Genomic DNA, 25,324 nt, shown 5'->3' with positions numbered 1-25,324 from the left:
GTCGAAGGAACTTAAATTGAGAGTAGAGAAGGCAATTATAAAATCAATCTTCAAAATCTATTCAATTCAGAAAACGCAAGAACTTAGGTTTCACTACAACAAAAACATTCCTTTTTATCCAACTCAACCGGGAGAGAGACGCATGTGTAGTTAAGAACCGAGGAAAGAAGATTGTTGCTTAAAGAGAATTCCAAAAGAGAAGGCAAAAAACAGAAGTAGGGTTGATCTACGAGTCGGCGATGGTGACCTCGACCTCAACACCAGGTTCAATGGTAATGGAAGTGATCTGCTTGACAACATCAGGAGAGCTGAAGAGATCAATCACACGCTTGTGAACCCTAAGTTCAAATCTGTCCCATGTGTTGGTTCCTGTTACACAACACAATAGTTAAAAGAGTCTCAGCCAATGTGAAGAGACACTTGTAGTGACAGCGTAGAGTACAATATTATTGAGCACAATCACATGTTCTAAGACTAAAATCCTTAGTTTAATCAAGTAAATGATGAACTAAGGGATGGTTCCGAAAACAAGAAATCCAAAACACAAGCTCTTCTAGTGTTTCTCTAAGACATAAAAGATGAGATGAGCAAAATTATACCTTCACCACAAGGAGCTTTTCGGGTAGTGATCTTAAGAACCTTAGTGGGCATTCTCACTGGTCCCTTAACTCTTAGTCTCTTTTCCTTAGCTCCACGAACCAAATCAGTGCACACTACATATCATTTGCAGCAACATAATATAAAACAATGACTTAGTATTTGATCCAAAATCACCAAATTCAAATATTTCATCTTTCAATCCATTGAAATGATCACTGAAGCAAAGCAAAGACCTATTTTGGAATGGTTCCAATACAATGAATCTTACATCGAAATGATTGGTCAAAAAAAATACCTTTTTCCAAGTTCTTAACATTCTTGGAGGAGAGAGTGATCCTGATCTTGTGAATTTGCTCAAGTGGTTCTTCCAAACCAGCCTTAGTTGGCTTCATTGCTTGGTAAGCCATATTTTTAGCTCAGCTTCTTCTGTACAATCACAGACATACGAAACCGATGGATCACATTAACCGAGATTCTCAGGTAAACATGTAAAAAACAAATTTGGATGAAGTGAAGAAACCTGAGAGAGACGAACGAAGCTCGACGGCGTATTGCTGCTTTTTTTTGCTGCAAGGAAGGAAGGACCCGGAAGTTTAACCTAAGAGACGTTTTATGGCATATCAAAAAAAAAAACCCTAATTTTTATGGACTTATTGGGCCCAATCTATGTACGGCCCAATAACTAATAACTAAGAACAGAGTTAGTTGTAATGTCGATGCCAGATTTGGAGGATCTGTTATAGTTTGAGACTTGACAATATTTGCAAATGTGAAGGTATTGTTCGGAAGCTAGATGATAAAACGTCATGAGCTACCAATGGGAGGCCTCAGAGAGTCACACAAGTAATAAATGTAGAAGAGCACTCTTACATACATAATCTATGAAGAGAGACTAGAGAGTTTTTGTCAAAGTGAGACAAAGGGTTAGTTTTTTGTTCACTTATGTAAAGCTAAAACAGAGTTTGTCAGTTGTCACAATATAGTCAAAACCAAAACGAAAAGAACTAAAACCTTTTTGGATGTTCTTCACATTCTTAGAGGAGAGAGTAATCATGATCTTGTGACTCTGCACAAATGGCTCTTCCAAACCAGCCATTTGTGGGCTTCATTGCTTGGTAAGCCATTTTTTTTTTCTTGTTATAGTTAGTATCTAGTAAACAGTAGACATTATACAAAACCCAACACATAAGCAATTAGACAAAATAGAGTACCAGTTTAGGAACACAAAAGGATTACATAACCTGATGAACACAAACACACTAGGAGGCACACAATAGACAAGATTTGAGAGGTGACACTGATAAGAGACACTACTCTCTTATTCAAGCCACCTCATTATTATTTTTTGTCTGCATAATTAAAAACATTCAGAACAGTAAGCAAACTAAAGAGGCTAGTTAAATTATTCCCCAGTCACAAACACAACAAAAACAGCCCCCAAATCACAAACACACACAGCTCCATCACTCTTCTTCTGTTTCAAGCATCTGGACGATCTGAGTCACTCCGTCTGCGATTTCTTTGCGGATCAAACTGTCTGGCATATCGAATGTCCTTCTTCTCATCGACAATGATTTCCCTCCCTGTGGTTGCGGATCTACCACATCCAACATTGCTTCAAGCTCATCCACCATGGATCTCTTTGCTCCTCGAACCATTACATCAACTCCCTGATACCAAACAAACACAAGTTTTGTTCTTAACACTCAGAGCTTTAAAACATATTTAGCTTCATCTAATTCTATACGTCATATGATTTGCAAAAAGCAAAGGCATTCCCTTTACGGTAAAGGGCTTACAACTTATCCCATTGGAGAGCTGGACTAGATGATTTTAAGAGTGTAATTAACTAGATTGAGACTATGAGTCGATGACATACCTCTATGGCATCAACAGTGAGGAGGAGTACAATGATTTTTTCTGAGAATTTCTGGCGCTCCTCTGCATCACGAGCAATCAAGCGACGGTAGCTGAAGTTGTGGAATGAAGCTCTTAGCTCCTTCAGTTTAGTCTTTGCAATAGCTAGATCACGAAGAGCACGCAGTGATTTAGAGCGACGAATCAAATAAGCTTTGAAGGCCCTCTGGATCATCGCAGCCGCATAGTCAGGTGGCATTTCCTTGTTCTTCCCCTTCTTAGCCCTAACAGCTCCATTTCTTCTCGAAAACGCCTTTAAAACCACAACCATTTATAGAAACAACGTAGTAAGTACATCAAGCTTTCGTTAAAAATCACATCCAAAGAAATGTCTCACTAAGTCTTATGTCTGTGTATAAAACTCTTTATAATCACTCTGTTTTGCTAAGCTTATTACCACCACTCATACTACATAAAGATTTCTACTTTTGAAGACACAAAACTCAACCTCAGTTCAAAAGTCATACCTATCACCATCAAAATAGAACTACTGTTCCCAACCAACTTCATGACAATGACTAAAGCAGAGTAAAAAATAACGATATTTAACTTACCTTCCTGAGGATGATAGCTCCATGTTCTTGCGACTCATCTTCTTCTTCCTCCTCCTCTTCCTCGATGGCTACAACACGAGTTTTCTCCTTCTTCTTGCTCTTCTTCTCCTTCTTCTCCTTGTCCTCATGCTTCTTTTTCTCGCATCCAGTAGAAGCCTTGATGATGTAAGTATGCGAAACCTCTCCATTCTCCCTCTCACTCTTCACCTCCGTCGTCCAATTGTAACTTTTCTTCTTCTTCTTCTTCTTCTCCTTCTCCGCTTCAGCAGCAGCAATGGCTTTGGCCTTGGCCTTGGCCTTCTCCTTCTTCAAAGCAACAAGCTTTAAACTTTCTTCATCCTTCTTCCCTCCTTTAACCTCAGTCGTCCATTTATACTTTTTCTCTCCAGGACCTTCAAACTCAGCTTCCCACTTGTACTTGCTCTCCTTCTCCCCATCCATCTCCGCCTCCACCTTGTACTTCCTCCCCGGTGGTCCTTGAATCTCCGCTTCCCATTTATACTTCTTCTCACCACTTCCCTTAATCTCCTTAGTCAATGTATACTTCCTATCACAGTCACGGCTCTTAGGACTAACCAACCTATCAAACTTGGATTCCAAATCAGAAACACGATCACAAAGATACTTGAGAGGATACTCCGGCTCAAGCCTCCGACGAATCACCTTGTACTTGCAAGAAGAAGAGGGAGATTTGTCGATCTGAACCAGATCCGTCACTGTCTCGAATAGATCGAGTGGACTAGGGGATGAGAAATGGAGTAGATCCTCAACATCGTCGTCGTCGATGAAGGAAGGAAACCCTAAAAACAATGAGGAAGGTTCAACAATGGTGGTGAGTGGTGAACACGTGTACGGGTCGATGAGATCGAGTCTATGGAACCAACTCATGGTTTTTGTTTGTGAACTCAACGAATCAGGTCACACGAGTTTAAAAAGCTTTGACAGTGTAATAATAATAAAAGCTCTTTTGGATTGGTAGTGTGATGAAGAATGATGGACTTACGAGAATATATGAATGAAGCTTTTTAATTTTTTTTTTTTTTTGTTTTTTTGACAAATTCATTAAAGGCAAAGAGAAAAAGAAGAAGACAAACTATTGACAAAAAAAGCTAAGAACGGTCAGAAACTGGTGGGCCTTATATGGGTAAATTTGACATTTAACGAAATTCCGGTTTGGTTATTTCCATGCCTTGATTATTTACTAAGCTTACTATTATTAGGCTAGCAATTGAATGCTAGTGTAATATTTTATTTCATTAATGGCGTGATATTTGTTTGTTATGAACATTCTTTATTCGACGTGTAAATTGGTTTTGCTAGGGCTAACCGGTTTGATTAGATGAATAGATGAGGCGGATATTGAAGATAACCGGGTGTTTGACTGTTTGAGAGAGATTTTTGACCGTGAAACGTGTGAATTATTACGTCGACAAGAGAATCTTTTCGGTGGGATTTACAACCTGGTAAAAGATGGCACGTGGGTCCTTGTTCTTCCCCACACGTGATCCACACCAAACCAATCTTACGTTATTTTTTGAATTCAGTTTCTCGGTTCTCACTATGACAACAAAAAAGTGCCAAGAGACTCCAAGCAAACAAAAAAGATACCAATTAATCATATAGAAATCAATAATCTACTGAAAATAACACAATACTCAATGAACCACAACAACAACCACTACAAAAAAAAATGAGTCCGCTGTCACGTAACATTCCATCATAATAAATTTTTTTTGGTGAATAGTTATAATACACTGGTCACAAAATTTTTTTAGTCACTAAAACGCCACACGAGTTGTGACTAACTCATACGTATCTATTTCGTCACCAAATGTAACGATTTGTAAACGTATCTAAAATGTCACAATTGCTTACTAAAATTATCGTCCCAAATACGTTTTATTTCATGACCGAAATCACGTATCAAGTTAGTCACTATTTACGACGCCGCTTTAGTCTCAAAACTCACACTTAGTGACCTGTTAAATGTCACTTTTCCGTCACGGTTACTTACTAAGAACATGTATCAAAACTGTCATTCATTATGACAAAACTTTAGTCTCAATCGTTGCTAATTGGTCAAAAATATCAACTAAAACATTGTTGCAATTATGACCAAAACCATCATCCTCTGGATTTTAAAAATTATTGTTACAATGATACATAATTTATATATTAATAATTAAAATAATATTTTTAAAATAGTTTATTATTTTATAAATTAAAATAAAAAAAAAAACAATATCCAACAATATGCTAATCCAAATCAAATTTATGAAAAATAAAATAACATCATATAAAATAAAAATAAAAAACCATAGTATTATGAATAAACTAAATAAAACCAAACCAAACTTAATTAAGTAGCAATTATAAATAAAGCCAAACCAAACTCGATTACATAGAAATTCTAGGGGAACTTGTGAAAACATAGTTATCCTCTTGTGTTTGGAGACGTTTCTCAAGAAGTAAGTTTCCATCAGGACTCTTTTTCAATTCATTTTCAAGTTCTTCAAGTCGATAGGTTAATATACCCACTTCTTCTTCGGTAGATTGTGGAACATATGAATCACCCAAAGACATAGAAATTCCATTGTGTAGTGACCCAATTCCAAATACATAACCTTATTTTGATATTCCAGCAATCTATAATAAAAAACACACAATTATAAATAATTATATGTATTTTCAAACCCAAAAAAGGTAGTAAATTTATAACTGAGCAAAACATATGTAACTATGCATAATTTAATCTATAACTATTACCTTAACATAAATTTCGTTTTTCTCCACTTGGTTTAAACCTTCACCATTTGAAGTGTTACAAGAGTTCTTCCACATGTTCATCAAATTTTTGTGTAATGAGTCGATTATATATAACCCGTAGAAAAGTGAAAAGGTATTCACTCCACAAGTATATACAATTATATGTAGCCTTAGAAAAGTCTAATACGTTTATATACAATTATATATAACACCGATCGTAATACGTTGCTAGACAAACGAGGGTAATACAAAAAAGAACAGAGCACCGAACACTTAAAAATGTAAAATAAAAAAAAATAACAGAACACCCAAAAATGTAAAAAATAGAGCACCAAAAGATGTAAAAAACAGAGCACCACCGAAAAGTTAAATGGTAATCACTCTACAATACAGATCTAATAATTTAATGGAAGAAAATGATCAGTAACCTTGCAACAGTGGATAGGTGAGAGCGAGAGAGAAGAAGCGGCTATAAAGAAAACTAATAGAGTTTTTAATTAGGGTTATAATTTAAAGGTCACCTATATTTCTTTAAATACTTGTGAAGGTTTAAGGTATGATATATTTAAGAGGGAAAAGTCCAAAAATTATTGAAATATTTGGGAAATTTTTAAGCACTTGGGAAATTTGGTTCAACATCTCGATTCGGTGAATCACAAAATTTGGAGAGAGAGAGCGATACGGCCCAAAGCGATAAGGAAAAGAAAATTATTTTTTTTAATAAAATAGTAATAATAATAAGGTTACAATGTTCATAAAAATTATATAAAGGGAATGACATAACAAAATTGTGCTAAAATTAAATTCACTCTTCATCGCTTAGCTCTGGATCAGAGTTTTCGCCTTCACCATCTGATTCAAAATACGGTTCTTCTTCTTCTTCTATATCATCAATATCTTCTACTTCTCCATGTAGATCTATTAATGTCTCAAATTCCAATAGATTAACATCAACAACCGAATTACTGTTTTCAGATTGAATTGCAGTCAAATCCACGGTAAAAATACATAGGCCAACTAGTAACTTTGAGCATCGGACCATGGGCAAGTGATCCTAACCACTTTGGGTATAAATTATCACTCCAATTTTCTTCCACCTGATTTAATCAATAAAAGAATAATCAGAATAGCACTACAACTGAATCAGAAGTGATTTCTTTATATTCATGCTGTTTCAGGAATTAAGTGGTGAATATGAGATGGATGGACATGAAGTAAGCTTAAGATGAATGTTTAACTATAAGTTAAAATAGTTATCTACTTTAAAATAATATATTTTTTTTTAGTTTTAAGGAAAATTTTGAAATGTTAACAATGATGATGTAATTGACTTATTTTATAAAAGTAAGTTTTTAGTTATTAATCTATATTTTCCTTCATAAAATACAATGATTATTCTCTATATTAAAAAGTCACAAATGTGTGACAAATAATTTTGTCTCAAATAAATGTCACTATTTGTGACTACATGATTGTAGTAAAACCGTCACATTTGTTACAATTAATAATATCGACAATATTTAGTCGCTAATAAAGACAATTTTTGGTGAAGATTTAATTCATAATAATATTGTGATGAAATAATTACTAATTTATGACTGGAAAATTATGTCACAACAAAATATCTAAACGATCTGGTGACAAAAAATTTTCATTCCAAACTAACGTCACAATGACATCTTTTTTTTTGTAGTGAACAAAATGTTTACTCTTATGTTTTAGTTGTATTTGTGCAAGTGAGACTAAGGGCCACAACATATTTTTTCCACTTATGTAAAGCGAAAACAGAGTTGTTTGCATCTAGTATATTAGCATCAAATAGGATTTTAAACTGAGAGTAGAGAACGTAATTATGGTCTCATCTTGATAGCTGTAAATAAAAACTCAACAAAGGCAAAATCTCCTCGACTAAGAAAACACAAGAACTAAGCTACAAAACATCGGTGATGGAAGTGATTTGCTTGACCACATCAGGAGAGCTGAAGAGATCAATCACTCGTTTGTGAACCCTAAGTTCGAAACTGTCCCATGTATTGGTTCCTGTATACTGACAACACCAATAGTTAAAAGAGTCTCAGACGACAATGTGAAGAAACACTTGCAGTGACAGATTAGAGAGCAATATTGAGCACAATCACATGCTCTAAGACTAAAATCCTTAGTTTTTAACAAGTAATGAAGTAAATGAACTAAAAATGGATGGTTCCGAATCCGATAAACACATTATCCAAAACTCAAGCCCTTCTAGTGTTTTTTTGACCTAATCCCAATACACTAAAACCTCTATAAATTAATAATTATTAATTTATAGAGAGATTTTCCTAATTTGATTAAAAAATATTAAAAATAAGATTTAATCATTACAACTAATATTTTTATAAATTCAATGACAAAGAAAATAACAATTATCATATTTTAAAGATATCACTCAAAAAAATTTATATAATAAAAATCTTAAAAATGAACTCTAGTCAAAATTAATGTGTATATATATATACATATATTTAGATAATTTTATATAATTATTAATTTATATTATTGATAGTACCATATATTTATAAAGGATTTTAAAAAAAATTATTATTTTATTATATTATGGAATAGTGTTTAAAATTACACTAGTCCTAACTTGGGACTAGAAAAATTTATTAATTTATAGATACTATTAATTTATCGAATATTAATTTATAGAGGTTCTACTGTATCATTACAACTAATATTTTTATAAATTCAATTACAAAGAAAATAACAATTATCATGTTTAAAAGATATCACTCAAAAAATTTTATATAATAAAAATCTTAAAAATGAACTCTAGTCAAAATTAATGTGTATATATATATATATATACATATATTTAGATAATTTTATATAATTATTAATTTATATTATTGATGGTACCATATATTTATAAAGGATTTTCAAAAAAAATATTATCTTATTATATTATCGAATAGTGTCTAAAATTACACTCTAATCCCAAGTTGGGACTAGAGAAATTTATTAATTTATAGGTATTATTAATTTATCGAGTATTAATTTATAGAGGTTCTACTGTAGGAGTCTTTATTTAAATCACTGCCGTTTCTTTGACTCTTTTTCTAGAGGGATACTCTTAAGTAAACAAAACAGGTACGAAAGCTATAATTGTAAACCATGATCAAATTTATGGAAGCATTGGTTTATACATTTCTTTTAGGAATAATTTTTTTTAGGGAACCACCTAAAATTTCAACTAAAAAATGAAATAATTTTTCATTATCTTCATTGACGTAATCAGCTAGTCCCCGTGTTCCTCGAATGGATCTCTTAGTATATAAGAGAGACCTCGAAGAAAAAACCTAAAATATTATGGGCTTTATTCAGCCCAATAACTTTAGGGAGCTTATGTATTATTCTTGGCCTAATTACTTGGAAAAACTATTTATCTTTTTAATAATTTGAATTAAAATACAAACTTATTATATGATTATTTAATTCTTAAAAAATTATAAAGTATATAAACGTTCTGTAATAAAAAGCCAATTCTAGAAGATAACTAAAAATATCTTAAGCACCGTGTTTTTTTTTTTGGTCAACTAAGAAGAAAACATGAACTGCTTAAATTATAAATTTAGCAAAAAAAAAAAAAAGATTTGGAGTTGTTTCTAGGAAATGGGGAAGACATGCATTTTGTTGGAAGCACGTAGTTTCAATTTGGACACTCTCCACATGAATATTTTATATTCTATAGAAAACTATACAATATATACATCATTTCTTTATTTTAATTTAGGTGTTCTAAAAAATTAACTAAAATTATATCCAAATTTTAATCCAAACAAAAAAAAAAGGTCAGAAATTATCACTGATAATGAAAACTGAGCCCCCCCCCCCCCCCCCGCCCCCAGTTCCCGCGAAAACCTCAGTCTTGTTTCCTTCTATGTCCTTTCTCTCTCTCTCTCGCAACCGCTTCTGTGTAAACGTTATGATTTGATAAAATCAGAAAAACAATCAAACAGAGGAAAAAAAAATTAAAAAAAGGTGTGTCAAATATGGAAATTTCAATTAATTCTCTGAGGTAATTTCTATTATTAACAAACGTCGTCGATGTCTACGACGGAACCGTCGCCTGAGAACGATCAGGATCCACAACCGTCCTCCACCAACGCGAAACAACTGAATAAGATCCCTGCGATTCCTTCCCGTCATCCGGAGGAGAAGGTTACGCCGGAATCAGGTTCGACGAGTCACGATTCGCCGGAGATTCTTGCTCCTTCTTCCTTAAGTTTGAATCATATCAGAACGAAATCGTCTCCGGCGCCGTCTCCTCTAAGGTTTTCCTCGGGTCAAGATGATAAGGACGTCGTCGTCGTCGTCACCAAGGAGAAACCTAAGGTTGGAATTGTTGATGCTCGCGCTGATGCTCGTGTTAGATGGCCGATTCCTCCTCATCAACCCGATCAAGGTTTGTTTTCTCGTTGATTCGGTTTTTCGATTTAGGATTTATGGAATTTTCAAAATCCAACTCCGATGATGATGATTCGTAATGATCATGAGGTGTTTGTTGTAATGTCTCTTAGGGAAAAAAGTTCAGTGGAGCCAATCAAAATCTCAACGGGTGCCTGCGAATCCCAATCCAGGCTTAGAGGTGAGAGTGTCTTCTTTGTATGGTTTTCAGTTTCATGAGAATTTCACATTGCTAATTCTGTTTTTTGTTGTTCTTATCTCAATTGCAGAGTTCTCATGTAGGTCTTGCTAAAGAAACACAGTCTCCACGTTTCCAAGCCATATTGCGTGTGACGAGTGGAAGGAAGAAGAAACCTCATGACATCAAGAGCTTCTCTCACGAACTCAATTCTAAAGGTGTTCGACCTTTTCCCGTTTGGAGATCGCGAGCTGTTGGTCACATGGAGGTTAGTATTTACTGATTCCTTTTGTAGTTTTAAAATGAGTTCATGAGTTCTTCGGCTTCGTTTGGTTAATGCAACTTCTGGAATTGTTTTTTTTTTTTTTTTGTAGGAGGTAATGGCGGCGATCAGAACCAAGTTTGATAAACAAAAGGAAGATGTTGATGCTGATTTAGGAGTTTTTGCTGGCTACTTAGTGACCACTCTAGAGAGCACTCCAGAATCTAACAAAGAGTTAAGAGTTGGGTTAGAGGATCTGTTAGTTGAGGCTCGGCAATGTGCAACCATGCCGGCTAGTGAGTTTTGGCTTAAATGTGAAGGTATTGTTCAGAAGCTAGATGATAAACGTCAGGAGCTACCAATGGGAGGTCTTAAACAGGCTCATAACCGTCTTCTTTTTATCCTTACTCGTTGCAATAGGCTTGTGCAATTTCGTAAAGAGAGTGGTTACGTTGAAGAACACATTTTGGGAATGCACCAGCTAAGTGATCTCGGTGTTTATCCAGAACAGATGGTAGAAATCTCGCGACAACAAGACCTTCTTCGAGAGAAAGAAATCCAAAAGATAAATGAAAAGCAAACTCTAGCTGGCAAAGAAGATAATCTTGATCAGAACTCTAGCAGCGGAGCTGATGGGGTGGAAGTAAATACTGCTAGGAGTACTGATTCAGCTTCGAGTAATTTCCGGATGTCATCTTGGAAGAAGCTTCCATCAGCTGCTGAGAAAAATCGTAGTGCTAATAACACTCCCAAGGCTAAGGGGGAGAGCAAAATCCAACCAAAAGTTTATGGTGATGAAAACGCTGAAAACTTGCATAGCCCGTCAGGCCAGCCTGCATCTGCAGACAGAAGTGCTTTGTGGGGTATCTGGGCGGACCATCAATGTGTGACATACGATAATTCCATGATTTGTCGTATCTGTGAAGTTGAAATACCAGTCGTACATGTAGAAGAGCACTCTCGAATATGCACAATCGCTGATAGATGTGACTTGAAGGGAATTAATGTAAACTTAAGACTTGAAAGAGTAGCTGAAAGTCTTGAGAAAATATTGGAGTCATGGACGCCGAAGAACAGCATAACTCCAAGAGCAGTTGCCGATTGTGCGAAATTATCAACATCCATTAGACATGAAGATCTGGATGAAATAACTCAGAGATGTTCAGTTGATATGCTTGATTGCGTTCCTCGTTCGGAGAATACATTTTCTTTGGATGAACTGACTATCTTGAATGAAGCTTCTGTAGCCAATGGAACAAAGGACTCGTCATCAGGAAGCTTGACACCACCATCACCAGCAACACCGAGGACAAGCCAAGTCGATTTACTACTAAGTGGTCGAAAAACAATATCAGAGCTTGAAAATTATCAGCAGGTAAATGTTTACATTCTATTCATCTTCCCCCTATTAAATTATGCAGAAAATCTCATTTATTTATTTCAGCCGAGTATTCAACTTCTCCTTAACTTTTATTTTCTGCTTTGTTGACAGATAAACAAGTTGCTAGAGATTGCTCGCTCTGTGGCAAATGTGAATGTATGTGGATACAGTTCATTGGACTTCATGATTGAGCAGTTGGATGAGCTAAAGTACGTCATTCAGGATAGGAAGGCAGATGCCCTCGTGGTAGAAACGTTTGGAAGACGCATTGAGAAGCTACTGCAGTAATCATTTTCACTTATACTGCTTTTGGCTCATCATTACTGTTTAACTGCAACTTCATTCATGCTGATTTATTGTTTCTCAAATCCAGGGAAAAGTACATTGAACTTTGTGGGTTGATAGATGATGAAAAAGTAGATTCGTCTAATGCCGTGGCGGATGAAGAAAGCTCAGCAGATGAGGATACAGTACGAAGCTTACGGGCAAGCCCACTTAATCCGCGTGCTAAAGATCGAACATCAATAGAAGACTTTGAAATTATAAAACCAATTAGCCGTGGTGCATTTGGAAGAGTATTTCTTGCCAAAAAGAGAGCCACCGGTGATTTGTTCGCCATAAAGGTTGGTGTTACTAACAAAATACTATTTCAGTTTGGCTCTAGAAAGCATAACTCAATGTTGTCAGAACCATCATACAGGTTTTAAAGAAGGCTGATATGATCCGTAAGAATGCTGTTGAGAGTATCCTAGCTGAGCGTAACATCCTTATATCAGTTCGTAATCCATTCGTGGTATGTAATACAAGCAATTTATAACTGCCCTCATGAATATATCTGTGAAAATTGTGGTGCTTTCTCTAAGGCTTCTTTTAGCTGTGCAGGTTCGGTTTTTCTATTCGTTCACATGCCGGGAGAATCTTTATTTGGTTATGGAGTACTTGAATGGTGGAGATCTCTTCTCCTTGTTGAGAAATCTTGGCTGCTTGGATGAAGACATGGCCCGCATTTATATTGCAGAAGTTGTAAGGCCATTTGTAACATCTCATGATTTACTCAATTGTGTCGGGACTAAGACATAACTATCCACATGATAGAAATTGAATTCAATCAAATGCTTTTTCAGGTTCTTGCTCTGGAGTATTTGCATTCTGTAAATATCATTCACAGAGACCTAAAGCCAGACAATTTGTTGATCAATCAGGATGGTCACATCAAGGTCAATATTGTGTTATGCATTATGAAATTGATAGCAAGGCCGCTTGTCTCGCAAAATATAACCCTTGTAATTACAGTTGACAGATTTCGGGCTTTCCAAGGTTGGTCTTATCAACAGCACAGATGACTTGTCAGGTGATGCATCACTGGGAAACAGTGGATTTTTTGCAGAAGATGGAACAAAAGCTCAACATTCACAAGGAAAAGATAGTCGTAAGAAACATGCAGTTGTTGGAACTCCTGATTATCTTGCACCTGAAATACTTCTTGGAATGGGTCATGGTTAGTATTTCATTTTCCTGTCATTCCATGCCATCATTTATTTGTTCATGGACTTATCATCACTACTCATAACAGGTAAAACCGCTGATTGGTGGTCAGTCGGTGTTATTCTTTTTGAGCTTCTCGTGGGTATTCCTCCTTTCAATGCAGAAACCCCACAGGTATATTTTCAAAATGAAATCATTAGATATCAGAAGTAGACATTATGTTAAGGCCTTAACATTTTCTTTCATATATGGGTTTCCAGCAAATTTTTGAAAATATAATCAACAGAGACATACCATGGCCTAATGTGCCAGAGGAGATATCTTATGAAGCACATGATCTAATCAACAAGTAAGATCACACACTTTTTGGATATGAATCTCAGAAACTTCATCTCTTTCTCATGTTTTCTGTAATTTTGCCATTTTGATTCTTCTACACGCCTTTACTGGAGATCAAAGTGAAAACAGAACATGTTGATTGTGTTAACCTTATCTACTTATCTCCTTCTTTTAGGCTGTTAACTGAAAATCCTGTTCAAAGGCTAGGGGCAACGGGAGCTGGAGAGGTAAGTCTCTATTAATTCAACCCTACTAGCTAACATTTTTCAAGTCCTCGGGTCTCTGAATATCTCCTTACAGGTGAAACAACATCATTTTTTCAAAGATATTAACTGGGACACGCTTGCCCGGCAAAAGGTTCTTTCCATATTCAGAAGCTAAATTAAGTTTCTTTACAAAATCAAATCTCTTACCAACGTTAACTTATCTATTGTTACAGGCTATGTTTGTGCCAGCAGCTGAACCACAAGACACTAGTTACTTCATGAGCCGGTATATATGGAACCCGGAAGATGAAAATGTCCATGGAGGTAGTGATTTTGATGACCTTACAGACACATGCAGCAGTAGCTCTTTCAACACACAGGACGAAGATGTATGACTTTTTTCACTCTTTCTCTTTACTTTTTTTTCCTCTTACATTCACTTTTAGAGTTATCATCTGAATGCTCACAGAATTATAAAAAAAACGTTAATGTTGTAAAACAGGGTGATGAGTGTAGTAGCTTAGCAGAATTTGGAAATGGACCAAACCTTGCTGTGAAGTATTCCTTCAGCAATTTTTCGTTCAAGGTCAGTTAGTTAGTCCCCAAGATTTATCTGTTTTGAAATATTTATCCCTTAGGAAATGCTTAAATCTTTGACAATGGTTTTGTGGTATCAGAACCTCTCACAACTCGCTTCGATCAACTACGATCTTGTTTTAAAGAACGCGAAGGAATCAACAGAAGCTTCGAACCAATCAGCCCATCGACCCGAAACATGATGACTAACATGTATGGATCATCATATTTAACTTGAAGAAGCGCTGATTGGTTCCTGGTTCAAACCATAAAAGAAAAGTAATAATAACTTTGGAAGCATAGCATAGCTAGGAAGCAAAAGAGCTACAGAGATTTGAGTATGATATTAATTTATGTAATTACATGATACACATATTGAATTACAAGATTTTTTAAATTAAATATAAAAAATTCTTGAATTTGTATACAATATGTGTAAACTGTACTCTGTTTTATTATATTATCCAACGTAAGCTCTAAAATATATCTGTTAGTTCCATATGAAATCAGTGGAGGCTATCATCGATTATACTATCAGAGACATAGAAAGTGCAAAGCACGTATTATAATTGATTAGGTAAATTTGGGAAATTACTGTTGTTTTATTCGTTATACTGGTCCAACTACGTAAATTATGGTTATAGTCTTATAGAATGATGTCAACGAACCTTATGGATTGATCAACCTACGGCCTAATAAAACATACTCTAATCATCGAAACAACCAAGTTCTAAATCGTCGTACCCCAAATCTCCATACTTCAACCACAACGATGACGAAGAAGAACATGATGACGCAATGTCGCCGGACAATAGCATCGTAAGCTCTCCGGCTCCTACTCCGTCATTTTTCATTAAAAAGCTCCACGGCTGATCGTCACCGTCCACATCAGCCAACTCGTTTAGATTTCCAGCTGACGTGTCATTCTGCAAAACCACAGGTACTACTACCTCTGGCTCACTCGGAGGCTTTGGACTGTTGACCTTTAATACCTTCTCCTCCTCGTTGACTTTTTGTTGGTCAAACCGACGATGTGTGTTTGGATCAATACCCATTCTTATAAGCTTTCTCTTTATATGAGTGTTCCAATAGTTTTTAATATCGTTGTCTGTTCTTCCCGGTAACTCTACTGCAATCTTCGACCATCTATAACCATTTTATATACATAACGGCATTAGAATATTTCACATTACAAGTAGAAAATCACATATATCTAAAGTTGAAAATAAAATAACACATTAAACCTGTTGCCAAGACGAGCATGAAGATCAATGACGAGTTGGATCTCTTCTTCACTGAAAAGACCTCTCTTGAGATCTGGCCGGAGATAATTAGTCCACCGGAGACGGCAGCTTTTACCGCACCGTCTTAGTCCCGCCAGTTTCGGCACGTTCCTCCAGCACCATCCACCACCGCTGCCATGTATCCTTAGGAAATCAACTAGCTTCCCATCTTCTTCCACTGTCCAAGGTCCCTTTCTTAATCCAACCTCATCACAACATGGTTTACGACCACCCATAATCATATATGGTTTTCAAAACGTTCCATTAAACAAAAGTTTGTTATTGTATATTTGGAAATCGTGAAAGTAATTGGTAACCAAGTTTATCTCAACTAACTAACTATATATATAAACACACGTATGGAGTTTCTTGCCCCCTTTTTTTTTGGATGCTTAAGATTTAATTAATGTATTTTACAGTCAGAATAGAAAACTGAATCCGAAATTTTCTTGGAACTTTTGTGATGTTTTTGTGGATATACGATTGTTAACTAATGTATATATTATAATTCGATGCAAACATCCCCTATATAATAAAACGGAAGTACACGACATTTTTGTAGACTATATAATATATATATTTATAATTTTTTTGTTATAAACTTGTGACATATGTGCATCATAATATACGGGTTAGTCTAATTTTTGGTAAGTAAGGATAGTATGGATTTAGTTAATTATAGTAACATATTAATCAATTATAGGTAACATTTAAAAGATAAGGAAATTTTTCAACCTAATTAAAACAAAAATATGTGATTCTTTTTTCACATTTATTTTATTTTATATTTAAATTATTTTAATTTTTTTATCTAATATATTTAGTTAATAAAATTTATGATTTTTTCTGCATATGATGTAATTTAAATTTTTTAAAACAAACATATATTGCTCAACTGATGAATAAAAAATATATATAAAATGCCCTACATCACCTAAGAAAACTAGGCAAAGATTCAAAGTCATATTAATAAAAAAGAGACCAAAATGATTATGAATATGAATCAGCAGAAACCTTGATTTATCAGGTATTGAAATTAAAAAAATTATGCATTTTATTATGGTTCTTTATTTTAAAAAATTTCAACTTTTAATAAATTTAAAAATTCAAATGTGTAACTTTTATAAAATTTTAAAGATTATTAATATTTCAGTTATTAAAACATTTATCTTTTTATAAAATGTTTAAGATATGAATAATATTTAAACTTTATAAGAAGTTCAAATATTATAAGTATTTCAATTTCTAAAATAATAAAATTTATTCAAACATTTTAAATTTTAATAATATATACGAATTAAAATATCACATGACGGGTTATATGGCACGACATGTTTGAGTTGATATTAATAGAAAATTAAAATATCATTAATTCGGTGCTACATGGATAAATATCATCTCATTATTTTGTGAACTTTTTAAAAACTTTAAAGATTATTAATATTTCAATTATTAAAACATTTGATTATTATAACTGTTTAAGATATTAATAATATTGAAACTATATAAGAAGTTCAAATATTATAAGTAGTTCAATTTCTATAAAAAAAGAAAAATTTTAAAAATATATTTTGATTTTTATGAAGTTTTTTTGCGGTGTACAACGAATTAAAATATCACACAATATGGCTAGATATGTTTGAGTAGATATTAATAGAAACTTAAAATATCATTAATTCGATGTTAAATGGATGAAATATCATCTCATTATTTTGTTAACAATATGAATATTAGATTAATAGACGTATCTAATTAAATTGATTAATTAATATTATAATAAAATAATTAATATGCGGTATAGTGTAGATTAAGGCATATAATTAACAGTCAAAATACAATATATAATTTTAAAAACTAAACAAATCAAATAAAATTAACAAACAGAAATTAATATTTTTTATCAAATAACTTAAACTGCAGTGTACCGCGGATCAAAATCTAGATCTACTAGAATAGATCTTACAAAATAGATGTTATTTTTATAAGTTATATTCAACATATGATTTCATGGCATAGTGTTTGAGCAAAAAAAACAAATAAAACAATCATATATATAACAATTTAAATAAAAATTACAAAATAAATAAAATAAATGTTAACACGTGTTCTAGCACGAATCCAATTCTAGTTTTATTATTATTTTAGCTGCGAAGTTATTAAATTACTTTGGCGTAGTACTACAGTGTCATCTACTCTTACCAATTATACATAAATAATACATATCTATATGAACATGTATGTGAATAAAATATTTCTTGTTTCTCTAATTTCAAAGCTTCTATTAAATTTATCTGATGTAAAAAAAAAAATCTAATAAATTTTACATTTTATTCAAATTTTTTCTTCTTTTGACAAAAAATGTGTTGAGGCAAAACCAATTTGTGCAATGAATAAAGAAAATTAATTCTTGTTTCCTTTGACCCTTGATAAATCAAAACTAGCATTGGTGGAAAAATTAATTTGCTTGTAACAAGTTTATAACACATGATCATACTACATACAGTTAAAAAGTGTTCAAGTTTTTATTATTTCTTCTTCGATGGTTGTCAAAAATGTATTATACCCTCCATTATTACATTAGTTATGTTTACTTCTCATATTAGAATATAGTTATTTAGAAATATAAAGGGATATTTAATTTCTTTGGGAAACAGAGATAAATAAACGATGTTTAATAAAATATTTTTCAATTAGAAAATAGCATTATTTCAGTTTATTAAAACTTCTTTAGAGAAGTCTCCATGTTCTTTTTCTCTACTTCAAGATTTTATTTACGAAGTCTGATTTTCTTGTCATGATCAAAACGCAAGCAGCATGATCTTTTTTTGTTTCCTTAAAATCATGTGGATAAACATAAGAAATTCTTTTGACAAAAAAAAAAAAAAAAAAAAAAAAAATTGAAAAAAAATGTAAGATTTTTTAGATTTTTTTTTTCTTTTCTTTTTTTTTACATCAGCAAGTGTTTAAACATTTACTAGAAATGACCTAATAAAAAGAAAGAGAGTGTTTTACCAAAAAAAAAAGAAAAAAAGAAAGAGAGTGAATCTCTCTCATATCTTTGAGAGAGAGAAAGCATTGGTTACTCTTTTGTAATCTCCGTTGTGTTCTGATGATTCTCTGATGAATATTCCGAGCTAATCTGCTGAGGTTAGAAATATTGGTGACCAAGTCAAGTCAATCTCTTCCGGGGATATTTGGCAAAAGGCGATGTGGTACAATTGAAGGCAAATAGAGATAGAGGTTTCTCGGAGGACTGAGATGATTCGCTGGCCGACGAAGGATGTTTCCGGTGAAGATGAGTCGGTGATGGCGTTGTTGACGAAACCTTCTTCTCTCGATTTCCCACGTTGCATAACACGTGTCTTCAATTTGTTTTCCTTATCTTCAAATGTTTTGCAATTAGTGGGCTTTCTCGTGGCCTTTCTTGTACCGAATATGTTTCCATTTGGGCTTTATAAAATATATTTAGAAAAAAAAAAAAAAAAAAAAAGAGTGAACACCGATTTCTTATATCTTTATGTGAATCATAATCGTATTTGACTATTTGAGTGAAACTAATTTTGAACTTTTTTTTCTTTTTTTTTTTTGTTGTTGTCAATGAATGAATTTTGTTTAGATCTGGATAATTCTAATCTCGTAAAAGTATAATATATACTTAACTCACTCAACTACGAGTAGTCCTCTATATAATAAAACAGAAATATACAACATTATTTTGTAGATTATATAATTTTAATAAGTTAGTTACAAATATGTTATAGATTAAGTTTTATATTATTTGTATATTCTGGATTTATTGTTTCCAAAAATCTTAAAAAGAATATTCTAAAGAATCATTTAATATTATCTAATTTACCATCTTAATTTTCTTTATTAAATTATTCATCAAATAAAATCCTTTAACATCTAACTTAACATATTAATTTGTTAATTATTATTATACTTCACCTCTCATTTTATATATTAGTCTATTTTGTGAAACAAATAAATTCTCATATTATTTATTATAATTAAAAAATATTTTTATTTTCGGATATACTATAAGTTAATTTTTTAAAAACAAATATAAATGATTCAATCTATAAAATATTCAATTTTATTAATATTATTCTTTAAAAACAATATCTATTGAATTAAAAAATTTACTGAGTAACGGGTCAAAATTTGAATATTTAAATTCAATTTCATACTTTTTTGTTGAATTTTATAATTTTATATAATATAATAAACTTTAAATAATTTATTTTGAAATATTTTTAAAATATTGAAACTTGATATTAAAGTTAGAAACTATAAGTACTCTAAATTGGTTTGTTATAGCAATGTCAATAATTGTTATAGCAATGTCAATAATATGTCACTATAATATGCAAGAATTTTAAAAAACCAAGTATATTAAAATAAAAAGTATAACAATATGTTAAATTACTCATAATATAATAAATCGCTATTTAAAAACTAAATTCACAAAATTATGTCTTATAATGACATTCAAGTCATGAGGTAGAATATACATTGTTGAAATAAATTCACATACATAAACTAATACAACATATTAAAATTTTATTTTAAAATAGAAATATACAAAATTTTGTATAAAATAAAATTTAATCAGTGTTATAGCACGGATACTTATCTAGAATCATTAACAATATAAAACTTACAAAATAAGTGTCTTTTTCAAGTCATCATATTTAACATATGATTTTATTACATAATATTTTATCCAAAAAATTTTTAAAAAATAATCACATAAATTCTATTTTATAAAAAAAATTACAATGTAAATAAAATGAATTTCTAACTGTGCTCTAGCACGGATCTTAATCTAGTCTATGTATTATTTTGGTAAAAAGAAAGCAAAACATAAGGAAAAATATAAACATCTATTAAAAAAGAATTACTAAAAAGTTTTAAATTGAGACATTAAAGGGCTGTGAAGGATGTGGATATCAAAACGTTGACATTTATTTATTAAAAAAAAACAAAAATGTTCTTTAACAAACAAAATAAAAAGAAAACCAAACAAACGAAGATGTAACATGCTTAGCCCTTGGCCGTGTCGCTTTGTAACGTCCCACGAACCAGCATACGGCAGATACGATCAAGATGAAAAAGATAATGGTTGCAAAGATCAAATATAAGAACAAAAAAAGGAGAGTTTTGAGTTTTCGAAATTTGGGAAATCGGTAGCCTTAACCATTTTGTATGTTTTGAACAAACAATATGATTTGCAAAGATTTTCTAGTAGCATGAAATGTAACTATTATCAAACTAAACTAAATATTTATTTTCACTAAAGCTAATCAAGTCATATATAGGGGATGGGTCGATGGGATGCAACTTTCTGTTAAAAATTGAGAGTCTTGTATAAGTTATATTATACTATATACAAGTTAAAAAAAACTAATCCATTGAGATGAGATCCAATAACTTTTGATATATATAGAAATGAATTTCTCTTAGTCAACTACGTACATATTCATATATAATTATAAGTCATTTATACAACTTTGTGCAATTGGCTACAAACGAAAGATATATATCTATGTGTTTTGTGTGTAACGATCCGATCGGATCTGGTTATGTGATTGTATATTAACAATATCATTGATATTTCTTAGGACTTGGAACGAAAGTGAGTGGAAGATGCGTGATTTTAAATATGAAACAAATAACCAAAATATCAAATGAATCATGGTGATTAGTGGTATGATACTACTAGTATCAAGTACGAGTGCAGTCCAAAAAGGTTGTCATGCATTGTGCTATAAATATTTGAACCACAACTCTTTCCTATACACACTTAATTCTCTCGACTTCAAGAAAATTAAACAGCAATGGCAAAACGATACCAAGCTCTCTTTCTACTACTCTCCGTCTCCTGCCTCGTCTCGTCGGAGCTTACAACCGCCACAGTTAGTCCAACTAGAACTTCCACAAAAGCACTAAACTTCATTCAATCCTCTTGCAAATTCACAAAGTACCAGTCCCTGTGCGTTGAGACTCTCTCGGTCTACGCCAATACGATCAAAACAAGCCCTCGACGTCTCGTGGATACAGCTCTGAAGAAAATGAAAGCCATGACGCAGGACCATTCACAGAACCAGACACTGCCACCTTCGCCAGCTGTAAACCCAAGGGCAACATCGTTGAGTCCTGTAAGTAAGAGGCTCAAGAAAGGGAAGGAAGAAGAACAGCTTACAACAGCAAGAAGAGGTCATCGATCCGAAGTGGTGCATACTATTTTTTGTTCGAGGAAAATTTAATAAAGATTTTGGATTCAAAAAGTGAACTACTGTAGTAGCTACACAGAGAAAATGTTTTGGAATTTCACAAATGCCATTTTTAAAACAAAAGTTATGAGAAAAGTCATTATGTAATTTTTTTTTCTAAACTGCCACTTTTAAATTATATGCTATATATAAAAAACAGAAATACCCTTAAATTAAAAAATTAAGAGAGATGAGACATGTGGACAATTGTTTTGTGCGGCTCCCAATAGAACATTAATGACACGTTTCTCTTTTATTAAGTTTGTGTTTTGGTAGACAATATTGTCTATCCAATTATTATAATACAAGAAAATTTTGGACAATAGTTTTTATTTAAATTTGGACAATAATGATAATTGTTTGATATTATTGTCTATCAAAATGTGGTAGACAATCTATCCAATTAGTATAAGACAAACAAGTCTTTTCTGCACAAACTTTTTCATTGCTCATATTAGTGATTGACCAAAATAGAGTACATTAGAGGAACAAAATAGTAGGGTTTATATAATAAAATTTTAAAGATAGATAGACAAAAACGCAAGGAGGGACAACAGACAAACATGTCTACCGTAGGTCAGTGCATTTGAGCTAACTCCATCGACGACGAGAGACCAAAACCAAGAAGAGTAATGATCATTCATCTGTGCTAAACTCGACATTGTTTTACACTAATCTTTGCTCATCACCCAATGATTATATAATCCTCTCCTCACACAAAAGAGAAAGCTTTGGAGTTGAATCTTGGGTTGTGGCAGTTTTTAATTATGTTAAAGGAGAAAGCTTCGGAGTTGTTGGAATCGACCACCGCATCACACCTTGAAGACCTTGAAGAATGAAGATGAAGTAGATTTATGTGAAGAAATAATTGTAGATTTTAATCATTTTTGGGTTTCAGTCTTTTCTGATGGACATGTGTCAACTTCATAAATGCCATGTGTCAAGTTCTGGAAGCAAATTCAAATGGTACCCTACTTTGTTATATAAGATACTAGTCTTTATGAGAGAAAAAAAGAATAACATACACTCTTTTAATTATCTTGATAAGTAACAACAACAAAACCTGAAAGAAATTGGATAGTTTTAAACAATATTGGGAGCGGTTTGATTTATTCTAATTAACCATCCATAACTTTATTGAATATAGAGTAGAGTTATATTGTATTTGTGGATTAATTAATAAGAAGAACGTCTTCGAGGAGCAGTTTCACGTTGAGCGTTGAAGTAAACAGCAGCAACAGGTAGAGAAAGACCAAAGTAAGAAGAGAACGCATTTGTGTTGAAGCACTCTCTTGTTTCCGGTGCTGCCTTCACTGTTTGCCTTCCGCTCTGTTTGAACAGCACAAAGACGTATCTGTGTATTCCCGCCACCGGTTTAGGTGCTTCGTATCTCACTATCTCTCTCCCTGCAAATCAATCAAACCATTCATCAACATACACACATCATTACTTGTCCTCTTAGTCCAAAAATGTGTTTGCTTGAGGATGTATTTTGACCAAAGATGTTGAGGTGAATCAAAAGTCTATGTACATGCATGTGTTATGATGTGATTTATTCTTACCGAAGGAAGCATCAGTTGTCCCCGGAATGTCTGTCACCATCCTGAATTTGATCAACATGAAAGTACATATTATACATTGTACGTTGTTATATATGAAAAGAAATATGCTATATATCTAACCGACATACCAATGAAGATATTCACGCATATAAGGATTACTAGGACTAGGGGCATCGGGGTCTATCATGATCTTTCGAGTGAAAAAGAAAAGCAGCAAAAGATTAACATTAGAAGAGAGGACTAGGTAAGTACTTAACATAGATACTTTAGTTTAGAAGAAAGATGATTACGTACTAAGGTAAAGAATGAACGAAGATCTTGGCCACCGACCTCAACGCGAGGCTTAGATTGGAGAAGAGAAGGCGCGAGCTCGTGACCGTTAGAGACGATTGTGTTGGAACTGAAAGTGACTCTCATTGTCACGCTTGGATTGAACATTTCTAGAACATCTCCTATAACTCTTCCCACTACTAGTGGATCTATTTCTCTTGACATTTTCTCTTTTGCTTCCAATGTGTTTGTGTTTGTGTTTGTGATGATGATGGTTTCTTTAGAATGAACCAATATGTGACAGCTTTTTATAGGCTAACAAAAGAATCTCGAGACCTTGGCACAAATGGGAAGATAAAAGGGGATTTTGTGTGTATATCTACTAGATTAATTTAGATAGATAGTTTTCCATAAAAGCTCTATTATTTTACTATTTGACATTGTCATCATCATTGTAAAATATCTTACGTGTGATTTCTAACCATATTGTACTTGCATTCTTATAATTGGATAAGCTACAACTTCTTCTTACCATTGTTTAACTATTAAATTAAAAAAATATATTTTAAACAAGGAGAATAATTTCAACACAAGAAGAAAAAAAAAACTTTGAAAATACATTTGGCTGTCAAACATAAGATTTATTTATCAACTAATTTTAAAAAATTATAAAAACAAACATCAAGACAGAGTTTCAAAATTATCTTCACGTTTTGTTTTGTTTTTTTATAATAAAAACGAAGTAAATAATTTTCGTACCCATTACAATCAGAATATTCGAGCGACCAAATGGAGAAAAGAATACGCCCACGTGTCGATGCAAAGTGAAAACCAGATACTGTGATGATTGGCTTATGAATTGATTATTCCAAATAATTTAACAAGAATTAAAGAGATAATTTGGCAAAACAACAATACAATACAAAAAGAAAAGAATCTGCTTTATAAAGACAAAGAATCTAATTAGACACTTTCTAGTTTCTAGTCATAGAATCCACATGGAGAGTTTCGTTTCTCATCATATATTTAGATGCTCAAATCCAATACGTGGCCCAAACACAATGGCACCTTAATTTTATGTATATGCTTGGTTCTGTAGCCATTTTGCCAATAAATCTTGTAACTATTATGGTTGAATAGAGACATATTTTAGTGTGTTTGTTCTGTAACAATCATATCGTATATATCTCTATACCAGTACTTTTTTTTATAAACAAATAA

General features: G+C 32.8%; 5 protein-coding genes across 6 annotated transcripts; 1 reads left to right on the top strand and 4 right to left on the bottom strand.

Annotated features, from left to right (window-relative positions):
- Nucleotides 1–35: 35 nt before the first annotated feature.
- On the bottom strand, nucleotides 36–1,371 carry LOC104726799 (small ribosomal subunit protein uS10y). 2 transcript variants are annotated; one of them, XM_010445743.3, is made up of 4 exons: nucleotides 1,121–1,371; nucleotides 896–1,026; nucleotides 600–713; nucleotides 36–369 (listed from the first exon to the last, which is right to left on the bottom strand). In XM_010445743.3, the coding sequence occupies exons 2-4, from the start codon at nucleotides 1,005–1,007 to the stop codon at nucleotides 227–229; spliced, it is 369 nt and encodes a 122-aa protein (XP_010444045.2). In that variant the 5' UTR covers nucleotides 1,008–1,026; nucleotides 1,121–1,371; the 3' UTR covers nucleotides 36–226. The 2 variants fall into 2 exon arrangements, with proteins under 2 accessions (XP_010444045.2, XP_010444046.2); XM_010445744.3 differs by having other exon boundaries at nucleotides 896–1,023; nucleotides 1,121–1,219.
- A 396-nt stretch (nucleotides 1,372–1,767) lies between these two features.
- LOC104726798 (BAG family molecular chaperone regulator 7) lies at nucleotides 1,768–4,182 on the bottom strand. The gene is made up of 3 exons (XM_010445742.2): nucleotides 3,072–4,182; nucleotides 2,480–2,770; nucleotides 1,768–2,270 (listed from the first exon to the last, which is right to left on the bottom strand). The coding sequence occupies exons 1-3, from the start codon at nucleotides 3,957–3,959 to the stop codon at nucleotides 2,064–2,066; spliced, it is 1,386 nt and encodes a 461-aa protein (XP_010444044.1). The 5' UTR covers nucleotides 3,960–4,182; the 3' UTR covers nucleotides 1,768–2,063.
- A 5,432-nt stretch (nucleotides 4,183–9,614) lies between these two features.
- Nucleotides 9,615–15,195, top strand: LOC104726797 (putative serine/threonine protein kinase IRE). Its single transcript, XM_010445740.3, has 17 exons — nucleotides 9,615–10,284; nucleotides 10,400–10,467; nucleotides 10,556–10,732; nucleotides 10,839–12,101; nucleotides 12,219–12,391; nucleotides 12,481–12,730; nucleotides 12,808–12,900; nucleotides 12,990–13,130; nucleotides 13,232–13,324; nucleotides 13,401–13,605; nucleotides 13,681–13,766; nucleotides 13,853–13,941; nucleotides 14,107–14,158; nucleotides 14,232–14,288; nucleotides 14,371–14,526; nucleotides 14,640–14,723; nucleotides 14,815–15,195. Exons 1-17 carry the CDS (start codon nucleotides 9,927–9,929, stop codon nucleotides 14,914–14,916), a joined length of 3,447 nt encoding a protein of 1,148 aa, XP_010444042.1. The 5' UTR covers nucleotides 9,615–9,926; the 3' UTR covers nucleotides 14,917–15,195.
- A 63-nt stretch (nucleotides 15,196–15,258) lies between these two features.
- LOC104726796 (transcription factor MYB20-like) lies at nucleotides 15,259–16,294 on the bottom strand. Its single transcript, XM_010445739.2, has 2 exons — nucleotides 15,958–16,294; nucleotides 15,259–15,859 (listed from the first exon to the last, which is right to left on the bottom strand). The coding sequence occupies exons 1-2, from the start codon at nucleotides 16,236–16,238 to the stop codon at nucleotides 15,421–15,423; spliced, it is 720 nt and encodes a 239-aa protein (XP_010444041.1). The 5' UTR covers nucleotides 16,239–16,294; the 3' UTR covers nucleotides 15,259–15,420.
- A 6,974-nt stretch (nucleotides 16,295–23,268) lies between these two features.
- BFT (PEBP (phosphatidylethanolamine-binding protein) family protein) lies at nucleotides 23,269–24,441 on the bottom strand. Its single transcript, XM_010445738.2, has 4 exons — nucleotides 24,128–24,441; nucleotides 23,962–24,023; nucleotides 23,834–23,874; nucleotides 23,269–23,677 (listed from the first exon to the last, which is right to left on the bottom strand). The coding sequence occupies exons 1-4, from the start codon at nucleotides 24,326–24,328 to the stop codon at nucleotides 23,448–23,450; spliced, it is 534 nt and encodes a 177-aa protein (XP_010444040.2). The 5' UTR covers nucleotides 24,329–24,441; the 3' UTR covers nucleotides 23,269–23,447.
- Between the last annotated feature and the right edge of the window lie 883 nt (nucleotides 24,442–25,324).

The sequence above is a fragment of the Camelina sativa genome, chromosome 11, assembly GCF_030686135.1.
Source record: "Camelina sativa cultivar CO46 ecotype springtype chromosome 11, ASM3068613v1".
Classification (NCBI taxonomy): Eukaryota; Viridiplantae; Streptophyta; class Magnoliopsida; order Brassicales; family Brassicaceae; genus Camelina; species Camelina sativa.
Note: the sequence above shows the minus strand (reverse complement) of the source record. Positions and strands in the feature narration are given on the sequence as shown.

Bases quoted from the DNA above. Each gene is read 5' to 3' on its own strand.
- LOC104726799 (XM_010445743.3), bottom strand. From the start codon at position 1,007: ATGGCTTACCAAGCAATGAAGCCAACTAAGGCTGGTTTGGAAGAACCA. The intron at 714-895 runs GTATTTTTTTTG...AATGATATGTAG, and splicing joins TGTTAAGAACTTGGAAAAAG to TGTGCACTGATTTGGTTCGT. The intron at 370-599 runs GTATAATTTTGC...GTTGTGTAACAG, and splicing joins AAAAGCTCCTTGTGGTGAAG to GAACCAACACATGGGACAGA.
- LOC104726798 (XM_010445742.2), bottom strand. From the start codon at position 3,959: ATGAGTTGGTTCCATAGACTCGATCTCATCGACCCGTACACGTGTTCA. The intron at 2,771-3,071 runs GTAAGTTAAATA...GTGGTTTTAAAG, and splicing joins GAGCTATCATCCTCAGGAAG to GCGTTTTCGAGAAGAAATGG. The intron at 2,271-2,479 runs GTATGTCATCGA...GTTTGGTATCAG, and splicing joins TCACTGTTGATGCCATAGAG to GGAGTTGATGTAATGGTTCG.
- LOC104726797 (XM_010445740.3), top strand. From the start codon at position 9,927: ATGTCTACGACGGAACCGTCGCCTGAGAACGATCAGGATCCACAACCG. The intron at 13,131-13,231 runs GTAAGGCCATTT...ATGCTTTTTCAG, and splicing joins GCATTTATATTGCAGAAGTT to GTTCTTGCTCTGGAGTATTT. The intron at 14,289-14,370 runs GTTCTTTCCATA...CTATTGTTACAG, and splicing joins ACACGCTTGCCCGGCAAAAG to GCTATGTTTGTGCCAGCAGC.
- LOC104726796 (XM_010445739.2), bottom strand. From the start codon at position 16,238: ATGATTATGGGTGGTCGTAAACCATGTTGTGATGAGGTTGGATTAAGA. The intron at 15,860-15,957 runs GTTTAATGTGTT...AAATGGTTATAG, and splicing joins CATGCTCGTCTTGGCAACAG to ATGGTCGAAGATTGCAGTAG.
- BFT (XM_010445738.2), bottom strand. From the start codon at position 24,328: ATGTCAAGAGAAATAGATCCACTAGTAGTGGGAAGAGTTATAGGAGAT. The intron at 24,024-24,127 runs GTACGTAATCAT...TTCACTCGAAAG, and splicing joins TTCGTTCATTCTTTACCTTA to ATCATGATAGACCCCGATGC. The intron at 23,678-23,833 runs GTAAGAATAAAT...ATTGATTTGCAG, and splicing joins GACAACTGATGCTTCCTTCG to GGAGAGAGATAGTGAGATAC.